Source organism: Parasteatoda tepidariorum, chromosome 5, assembly GCF_043381705.1.
Source record: "Parasteatoda tepidariorum isolate YZ-2023 chromosome 5, CAS_Ptep_4.0, whole genome shotgun sequence".
NCBI classification, from domain to species: domain Eukaryota; kingdom Metazoa; phylum Arthropoda; class Arachnida; order Araneae; family Theridiidae; genus Parasteatoda; species Parasteatoda tepidariorum.
This window is the reverse complement of record NC_092208.1, coordinates 24,268,142-24,279,058: the sequence shown is the minus strand read 5'-3', so window position 1 is coordinate 24,279,058 and position 10,917 is coordinate 24,268,142. Positions and strand designations below refer to the sequence as shown.

The following is a 10,917-nucleotide window of genomic DNA, read 5'->3' as shown; positions in this document are numbered from 1 at the left end:
TCAAGAGAAAGTATTTTAATTACATTTGTCCGACAATAATGTAAGTGGCAACAAATCGACTATTAACAAAACGTAAACAAATATGTAGATATGTTCGGTTTATATGTTTAAAACTCTTTATACTGTTATCTAAATTCCTCTTAAAATGGGCGATGTAAAATGTTATTTGAGAAAAATGGATTTCCCCAGCGTAGTACCCGAAGCCCTGCGACATATTCAAAAACTATTTCTTCCCGACTGTACTTCGCAACAGCTCGGATTACTTAAAGAACTTTCTGAGGAGTTCGTATTTTTTGAGATTGATAAATGGGGTAATTCTCGAAATCAAAAACTTCCCCCGATTAAAGAATTGCAAATAGTTGATCGTATCGCCTGGTATTTCCGACAGCCAGAGAATGATCAAAAAATGGCGACTTTCCAGGTATTATTTCCTTTCGGTTCAAAATTACTAGATAATAGACTACCTGTATTAGGCAAGCTGTTGTCTCTTGCAATAGCCACTGAGAATGGTAACGTCTTGAGTTACATTGGTACATGGATGCAATTATGTACCTGCCATTCTGATTATTCCGCTTATATAGCAAAGGCTGTTATCAGAGAGCATATAAAACCTGCTTCTAAGAACGAACTCGTTCGTAATCTTCCTATGATCTCCCCCATTTTTTGCGCAAGTTTAATATCAGCCATCACTAACATGTATCTGACTTCCTGTCCCCCTGATCATATAATACAGACAATTTTAATTTGGATTAATATGTCCCCAACATTGTGTTTTTCACCTTTTAAACTGAGCGTACCAACATCTTTTAATTATCCTGGACCCCAGACTCCCATTCCAGGTTTGATGTTTTGGTGTATTTTGTCCCCGTTGTATAAAGAATGTGCTGAAAATGTGGAAGGTCAAGACATAAGCGCTGAAACATTTTCCTCCCTGCTTTTGGCTTTGCTGCAGTGCATGATAAAATCAACCGTATCCCGTGATCCATCATGGTGCGAAGCTGTATCAATAACAAGTGTTATTGTCATTGCAGAAACTCTAAAGAAAATGAGTCTATCGTTGCCTAAAGATAGGCTTGATACTTCGTTAGATAGATTTGCTATGTGTGTAGAAGTGGCGCTTTCAACAAATTGTTTACATGTTTATCCTGAAAGACTGGGAAAACTGTTTCATAATTGTCTGCAATTGCCTTACAATCGTCCAATGAAAATTGTTATTCAAAAATGGAGCAATGTGATTGGCGGTGTTAAGAAAACATGAAATTTGAAATATTCTTATTATATTGTGTTCTGTACTATTGATTTGGCAAGTTTTTGACTTATGTCAATTTTTGATGGTTTTAACTGAAGATGAGACCGATATGTCTATTGTATTTGTATACCTGTATAAATATTTTTTTCATACTTTAAAGAGTACATTACATCTGTTGTGTTTTAATGCAAACTTAATGCGTGATAGAAAAATAAACAAAAAGGTCTGCGGAAAGCTCTATAGCTTAAAAGAAAGTTGCTTTAAACAAATCATTCCAATAACAAAGAAATTGTTTTAAATGTTCGAATAATTATTGCTGCCATCATTCCTTTAGATTAGGGGTGCACAACTTTTGACCTGCCGACTGTTGAAGTGCAGCTCAAAAAAGCTTCTGGACACAATACAGTTTTTTTTTCTTGGAAAATAAGAAAAAGTCGAAAAATTTGAAGTGCGCATTTGAGTCATCACTTTTTCAAGTGCTCAATTGGCACAGTGTAAATCTAAGTTGTTTCTCTATTGCTTTTTCCATGTTAATTGCTTTGAAATTCCGCATGATTTTTAAAAAACACAATATTTTATTCATACATTACAATGCAGGAATTTATAATCTGAGTAAACACTTTTTTACTCACTTTATTTTTGCTGATTTCATCATAAATCCAATCATTTTCAATTTTTTTTAGCAGTTTTAACTATTAATTTCCTTGTGTATTTAAAATCCTGATGCATTTAATGCATCAGGATTTCAACTCGTGAATTACAAATTGTACATTCAATTGATAACATTTTGACTTGCTTTATATTTGGACCAATTTCATTGTCGATCTAAATGATTCAACTATTTTTTGTGTAGTTATTGCTCTACATTCCCAAATGGTTTTAAAAATTTTGATTTTTATTTCAATATGCTAATTTTAAAAAACCCATTTAGATAATTACTTATTGACGTACTTTATTCATGCTCATTTTATCATAAATTTAAATACACTTTTTTCGCAATTATTGCGGTGATTTTGAGGATGCCTTTTTTATAACTATGATGTTGTTATGACACTAGTTTCTAATTACACATTTAAATAATCATTTTTTTATTCAACTTTGTGCCTATTTCTTAGTAAATCCAAATTATTTTCCCACCCTTTTTTAGTCAGTTAGAGCCATGTGTTTCCACATAATTTTTAAAATCTCTATATTTTAATACACTGTTATTGCAACATGAGAAATTTGAAAAGTAGTAAAAAGAAGTAAATTTTTTGTAGCTGAGGTGATTCTTCTTAGAGAAAATGAAAAAGAAAATGTATCTTATTTAAAAGTCATAAAACTTCTAATAATTCAAGAAATAGAAATAATATCTGATGTATAATACCAAATAATCTTATTTTACACAACAATGGTTTTGTTTTAATTCTTGGTTTTTGTATAAACCTTATAAATTTTCTTTACTTTTTACAATATTTAATTTGAATTTATAATACTTATTAAAATTTGCTTTTTTATATACTTTCATTTCATGAACATAAATTTTTTTTTCTCATTTGTTATAATTTATTTTAAAATGAATTTTTGTATGTTGCAGTATGATTTTAAAAAAAGTCATTTCTGTTCAATTTCTTTCTCTCTCTTTTTCTTTTTTTGATATATCAATTTTTAATAAAAAGGAGAAAAAAGTTTAAAATAAGTGTAAGTTTTTTTCTTTTTTTGGGAATGAATTCTAATAATTAAAAGTATTTAATTTTCTGTAAATATTATACCAAATTTAATGATAAAATAATTTAGTACTTTGAACATTAATGTTTATAATAAAAATTATATTTGCCGTCAGCATGTCTAAAGACATATGCAGCCCTTCGTTATTTAACCTGCTGTGCAAGTGGCTCTTCACTCGAAATGATTGTGCACCCCTGCTTTAGATTGCAAACATAAAGTCCTGTGTCTAAATGCTAAATTTCAAGAATAGTAGATAGCTCATAATTCTTTGCAATTTTATCAACATTTAAGTTTATGCTTTTATCAACTTTTTTTCTTTTATTCATTCTATTTATAAATTAATAAAAGTCTATTATAATTTGAATTTAATGTAATATAACAAAATAAAATGTCTCTATTTCAATATTATGAAAATTAAAATAATAATTGTTTTATGAGGAGATTACAATGAGTATATTTCAAAGTTAAAATAATACATTAAAACACAACATGGAGATAAAGTATAAATTTATTTAAAGCAAAAATTTTATTTATTCTTTTCAAAACAGTAATTTCTACTTCTAAAAAAATAATTGTTAACTATACATTGATATTTGTTGCTTATATTTTTTATTAAATATATGTTAAATTATCATATCAAACATATACAACAAACATTAGACAGCAATAACTTACACTTGCCAATTTTTTTTATCATGTCTGGTTGATAATTTATTAAAGCAAGACATAATTAAAATAAAAAGGAAATATTCAATGTTTTAATTTTCCTGAGTTTGTTGTTGTTCTCCAATACAAAAATAACAATAATAAATTATATACAAATTAGTTTTTTTTTTTAAATTTAATGTTTAAAACTTTATTTAATCATTGATTATGCAGGTTCTACTTTTTTTATTACAATTTCAATTATTCAAAAATAAAGTAGAAGTTATCTAAGCAAGATTATTTAAAATTTGAGTCTAATATATTATCCATTGTTAATACTAAATTTTACAAAAAAATAAAATTAAATCTAAACACAGGCTTGTGAGAAACATTGAGGAATGTTTGAGTAACATTGTCAATGAATTATAATTCAAAATGCTTGTCAGAAACATTCCTTTCAACAAAAGGAAGAAAAATTACATTTTAAAATAATAGCTTTATTTATTTATTTAACATTTATTTATGAGTTTTCAGTCCCATATATCAGTAAAACTTTTTCTAAGCAATTGTTATTCGATTGATGTTTTTTTTACTAGAATGGAAAAAAAACTCATGGATAAAAATTTTAAGATATGTTTATGAAATAGTAATTAGTTTTGTGAATTCAAAGAAATTAACCTGTCCTAAAGTAATTTGTATAGATTTTCATTATCTCCTTTTTCACTACTTTCTTATTTGCATTATTTATAAATGACTGCTTAAATTTCTTGCAAATTCTTTTCCATCTTTTTTTGTTGTAGATGTTCCTTTTTGTAAACATTAAATTTTTTTTTTCTTCAAGTTTTAAAATAATCTTTTGATGTTTTAGTTCTCATGGAAAGAGAAATTGTTATGGTAATTATTATTATTTTCTTTGTATCCCATTAAATAAAAAGACAATAAAATAATAATTTTTTTAAAAAAATTTTATGTGTTTCCTATTTTCAGTTCTATTTAAAAAATGAAACTGAAATGAAGTTTTGGAGCATCTTGCTTAATTTCTAGCAACTCTAATAACTTAATAATATCCCTCTCGCAATTCCTTAATAATATCCTTCCCGCAATTCTCCCAAAATTTTTTAAGTTTAGTTAAAACAAATGTTGCTAACAACAACCAAACTTAAAATTATCACAAATTTATCATATAACATAAGAAACTATACCTTAAAATTTAGCAATATTACACACATTTTGTCACATTCTTTATATTACAACGCAATATTTAAAAAATTATAAAGTATCCCCAATATTTTCCAGTAACAAATCTTGTAAGATGGATTGTATTGTGACACAAGGCAAGTAATATATTTAATTTTGAAATAATGTTAAAAAGGAAAAAATTATTTAAATTATAAATATGAAAAATATTAATTACTATTAGCTTAAAATTAATATTCAGGTATGTAAAATAGTTTAAAAAATAATGTTGCCCTTTTATAAATTAAACGCAAGTAATAAAGAAAGGAAGAAAAAACATATTTTTCTATTTGTATCTTTTTGTAAAATAATACAACAAATGTAGGGAAATATACAATAAATGAACCACCAATGCCATGCACCTTTAGATTCCAGATCAAATTAAAAATATTAGTAATTTATTATTAGAAGAATTTATAATTTTACTTTATATTTAAACAAAGAGATGAAAAAATTTTTTTTATTTGTAAATAGATAACTGGGTTTTGGTAAAATTTGAATTATTAGATTTTCAAACAATTTTCTTTTAACATCCATAGTCAAAATTCGTTTTTTTTCTTTCATTGTGTACACTTTCAGATATGCACCGAATAATGATGTTTTTTCAGATACAAAATACTTGGACAACTGAAAACTAATTATTTGGCCAACAAATAATAGTTTCATTGCTAATTAGATTTTTATCAAAAAAAAAAACTTTTTTTTTATACACAATATTTACAGATAATAATGTAAATGTATCTAAAGGATCTAGATCAATTATATTTTAATACAAAACCCATAATCAAATGAACTAGTCAAATTCAACATATACAGTAGGGAACCGATTATCCGGAACGGTCGGGACCATCGCTATTCCGGATAACTGATTTTTCCGGTTTTCTGAATCGCTACAAAAAGCCGTTTTTTATTGTTAAACCCAACTAAAAAAAAAATTTGGAAATAATCTTAAAAATAAGAAAAAACGATGAAGTAATACACTAATGATTATTTCCAAAATGATGGTAAAGTAAACATCTTTAAAAAAAGAAAGAAAAATCGTAAAATCTTACGAGGGAAATTTTTTTTTTTTTTAAATGGCGAGAAAATTTATTGAATTTTGTTCCGGTTTTCTGATTTCCGGATAACGGGTTCTGTACTGTATATGTATGATACTTTAACATTATTAGGTATATTATGCAATATGTAATCACTGTCTGTGGTTCAGATTTGGCATATTAAATCTTGAATTTAAATTAAATGTAGAAGCATGTATATTATAAATTATAAGGTTAGCAATTTGTCTGGGTGAAACCTATTTCTTCCAGGATGCTAGAAAAAACTGAGGAAACCGAACAAAATAGAAAAAACTAAAAATGACCAATAGAAGTGATTAGTGATAAATATCATAAGAATAATTTTAAAATAAATTTAATATAGTACAAGAAAGTTAAATTTCTTTTTAGTTTTTAAAAAAAAAATAATTTTATACTTATTGTAATTTTAAAAAGAACTTAAAACTTATGTAGCATTAATCTAAATTATTTTAATTTGTGTATTTAAGCTATCCTTATTTCTTAAAAAAAAAAAAATTATATCTAAATTATGTGCATTTATATAATTTTCAGAATATCATGTTTTAAGATTGATTACATTAAAAAAAATACTTTGTAAAAATCTTTCTTAACTGCTTTAATTTTTATGAAAATTTTCCTTTTTTCAATATTAATGTGTTTTTTCAGTAATTTTATATATTATTTTGTTTATAATATACGAAACAGAAATTTTTTTTTAATTTTAAAAAAAGATAATATGCAACAATAAAATAACTGCCAAACTATATTCAGTGCATCCTGAAACAAACATCAACCTTGATATACTTTAGCATGGGTGCAGTTGGAAAAAAGACCAAGACTGAAAATTTTTTGACTGAAATACCTAACATACACAACACCCCCTCGACAAATGCAAACTGTCTAAGAAAGCTTTACCATAATACATCAAGTTTAAATACTGTACAAAAAATATTTATTCATCTGTCTTTTGATAAAATAACAACAGGACATAAGAAAGTAGACCAATAACGTAAATCTAAAAAATATTTGTAAGGACAGAAAAAAAAAAAATCTGATTTTCGTCTTCGAGCCAGTCTTGTTTCCGACTTACTTCCGTCCGCGGACATTTTCGAAAGACGGAAATCCGTCCTGGGGACGGAAGACTTGCACCCATGTACTTCAGAAATCACAGAGTAAATATAATTTAATTTATTTGAACTACACTTAATACCAATAAGTAAAAAAAAAAAAGGATCAAACAATCTTAAAAGGGCAACGAGAGTGAAAAGATAACATCTGTAAAAAGGTAAAGATTCAATATATTTGGCAATTTGATCAGTCTAACTGTATGATAAAAAAAACCCAACTATTATGTCATATAATTCTTTTTAAAGATATTATATATTTTATGAAATAGTTGGACAAAATATTTATTTCACAAACAATAAAGAATAATGAAAAAAAAACTATAAATTACATTTGTAGTTGCATCGCATAGCTAACATAAATTTTGATAGCCAACTGAAATCTAAATTTCTTAAGTGGGTTTTCCATTAAAAAATGTTTGAAATGCTATGGATGCAATTAATCCTTGAACTGTTAAGGGATGCACAGATTGATTAGTATGACCATCTCTCTCACTTTCTGTACAAGATATATTTTCCAATGGCGATTCAATCTCATAGAAAGATTCTTCTGCTGAAGTTGATTGTGAATTTAGAGAAAATGACTCTTCTATTTTTATTGATATTTCATCTTCATTTACTACATTTGAAGGGCAAGTATTAGAGTGAGAATTGTACGATGATACATGATTAACCAATTTCTTTTTTTTAAATTTCTTATTCCCCGTAGAAACATTTCTTTTCACAACTTTGACAGTTTTATGCATATTATTTTTTGTGAATTTTAAGTCTGAAGTTGCTAGCATTTCATTATTTACTGTTTCTGCTTTTTGTTCTGTGATTATTACAGAAGAGGTTCCTTCCACAGGGTTTTTTTCTATACAAGGGAAACTTTCAAAAGAATTTGATTCCATCATTATTCTAGAAGGAAAATTTTCCAATGAGTCTTGTTCCATGATTATTAAAGAAGAGGAACTGTCTGCTGATGTGCTACTTCTGAAATTTTGTTTGAAAATATCTAACAGAGTCACTTTTGGGTATAAAGAAAATGAATCTTTTATTTTTATTGATAATTGATTTTCATTTTCTTCATTTGAAGGCTTGCAGTTAAATTGAGAATTGTATGCATGACTGATTAATTTCTTTTTTTTAAATTTCATATCCCTCTTGAAAACTTTTTTAGTTAAATCTTGGACAGATTTATGCAAATCAATTTTTACCGATTTTAAATCTGATGTTGGTTTATTTACTTTTCTTGACTTTCGATGCCTCATTTTTATTGAAGGGAGACTTTTGTTTCGGTTTGGTTCCATCATTTTTGTAGAAGGGAAACTTTCTGCAGAGTTTGGTTCCATCATTATCACAGAAGGGAGATTTTCTACAGAATTTGGCTCCATCATAATGGAAAGGGAACTTTCCATAGATTTTGTCATCGTCACAGACAGAGAACTTTCTACCGAGTCTTCTTCCATCATTTTTATGGAAGGGGAATTTTTCACGGAGTGTGGTTCCATCATTATTGTAGAAGAGGAATCTTCCACAGAGTCTTGTTCTATCCTTACTGTAGAAAGGGAACTTTCAACTAAGTTAGGTTCTATTATTTTTATAGAATGGGAACTTTCTACAGAATTTGGTTCTTTCATTATAATAGCAAGGGAACTTTCTGCAGATTTTGATTGCATCATTATCGAAGAAGAGGAACTTTTCTCCGACTCTAGCTCTATCACTTTTATAGAGCTTTTAGCTGAGTTTAGTTCCCCTATTTTTATGGAAGACAAATTTTCAACAGGATTTGGTTCCATCATTATCATAGGAGAACTTTCTAACCAGGTGCTGTTTTGGAAAATATCTAAAAGAATAACGCTTGGGCACAAAGAAAATGATTTTTTTGTATTTATAGTCAATTGATTTTCATTTGCAACAGTGCAACTGTTAAGATGAGAATTGCTTGATGATACACAGTTAAATAATTTCTTTTTTTTTAAGTTCACATTTTCTGTAGAGATTTTTCTCTTTGAAGCTTTAACTATTTTATGCGAATCAATTTTTACCGATTTTAAGTCTGAAATTGGTTTATCTACATTTTCCGATTTTTTATGCCTCATTATTGCAGAAGAGGCACTTTTGACCGAATTTGGTTTCATCATTTTGATAGAAGGGAAACTTTCCATGGAATTTGTTTCCGTCATAATCATAGAAGTGGAATTTTCCACTAAGTCAGGTTCCATCACTTCTAATGAAGAGGAATTTTCCACTAAGTCTGGTTCTATCACTTCTAATGAAGAGGAACTTTCCACTAAGCTTGGTGCCATCACTTCTAATGAAGAGGAACTTTTTTCTAAGTTTGGTACCATCATTTTTGTTGAAAAGGAACTTTCTTCAGAATTTGGTCCTATCATTATCATAGAAGGAGAACAATCTACAGAGTCTTGTTCCGTTACCTTTTCAGCAGAGGAACTTTTCACTCCATTTGGTTCCATCATTATCATGGAAGGTGATCTTTCTATTGAAGCATTACTTTTGGATTTTTGCTTGAAAATATCAAGCAGAACAACCTTAGGGGATAAAGAAAATGAATCTTTTTTATTTAATAAAAATTGATTTTCAGCCACTTTATTAAAAGTGCATTTGTCAAAGTGAGAATTGCAAGTTGATTCTTCATTAACATCAATACAATTCTTCTTTTTTATACTCTTACCTTGTTGTTTTGGCTTCAAGCAATCCTTTAATTTACGTCCCTTGCACCACTCAAAAATACTTTTTCGGTCGACATTATACTCTTTTGCTGCTGCTGACAAACCATTCTCCTTTGCATATTTAATAGCATTTAATTTGAAATCCAAAGTAAAAGCACGCTGAATCCTACGGGGAGCACCTGAGGTTTTTGCCTTTTTTACAGCATTTAAATTGCATTGGTTGTACCAGTCACGAACATACTTGGGATTGACGTTGTATTCTTTTGCTGCTGTTAATATGCCATTTTTCTTCGCAGATTTGACAACTTGTAATTTGAATTTTTTTGTGAAAAAATTATTACAGCTTATATTCAGTCGTTTTCTTACCAAAAACTCTTGCACCCAGGCAAGAGATGCTTTGAAAGTTTCTTGACATTCCTTATGTTCACTTTTTAACAATTCAAGAGCCTTAACTTTAATCATTGGTTTGGTTATTAACACGTTGTTCTTCAGCTGTTCTGTAATCCAAAGAACCAAACGATTTTCAATGTCTTTTTTAACACAATTCCTGCCGACATTAATAAGAGTTTTCTTTCGGAATTTACGAGCTAAGTTCTTGTTTTGTGGCACTCGTTTTAATGCGCCTTTTATATAGCGTCCATTGCACCATTTTTGAATACCCTCAGGATTAACATTGAATTTTTTTGCAGCTGCTTCAATACCATTTTCTTCTGCATATTTTATAGCATTTAATTTGGTATCCAAATTGATAGAATGGTGAGCCATTCCGAAATCGCTCTGAAATCCTGTGATGGGATTTTTTAAAAAACGCCATTCACGAATACTTTTAGGATCTACATCAAATTTTCGAGCTGCTTTTTTTATACCATTTATTTCGGCATAATTTGCAGCTTCTAATTTGTAGTCCAAAGTGAAAGTACGACCCATATCAACTAAATAAAAACAATTATGCTACAAAACAACACAAAAACCATACAAATGTAAACTATAACTTAGGTACTTGAGAGCTTTGCTATAAAGAGAATCAGTTTCATTGAATTTTAAACACAAAATTTATTGCAAAGCTTACTGGCTTGAACATATTATTGTTATTGTCAAAAAAGAACTTCGAAAATAATAGGAGAGTTTTGGCATGTCTATTTCTGTATGGTTTAAGCCTTGGCAAAATGGTTAACAGATTGAAAAGGAAAAGAGTAATATTTTGTCGTTTGGCAACAATAAAAAGG

At 28.1% G+C, this 10,917-nt stretch overlaps 2 protein-coding genes across 2 annotated transcripts; one reads left to right on the top strand and one right to left on the bottom strand.

The window, feature by feature from the left end:
• Positions 1-42: 42 nt before the first annotated feature.
• On the top strand, positions 43-1,408 carry LOC107454934 (integrator complex subunit 15). Its single transcript, XM_016072294.3, has one exon. The coding sequence runs from the start codon at positions 146-148 to the stop codon at positions 1,256-1,258; it is 1,113 nt and encodes a 370-aa protein (XP_015927780.1). The 5' UTR covers positions 43-145; the 3' UTR covers positions 1,259-1,408.
• A 6,000-nt stretch (positions 1,409-7,408) lies between these two features.
• Positions 7,409-10,618, bottom strand: LOC139425624 (serine-rich adhesin for platelets-like). Its single transcript, XM_071181018.1, has one exon. It carries the CDS (start codon positions 10,616-10,618, stop codon positions 7,409-7,411), a length of 3,210 nt encoding a protein of 1,069 aa, XP_071037119.1.
• Between the last annotated feature and the right edge of the window lie 299 nt (positions 10,619-10,917).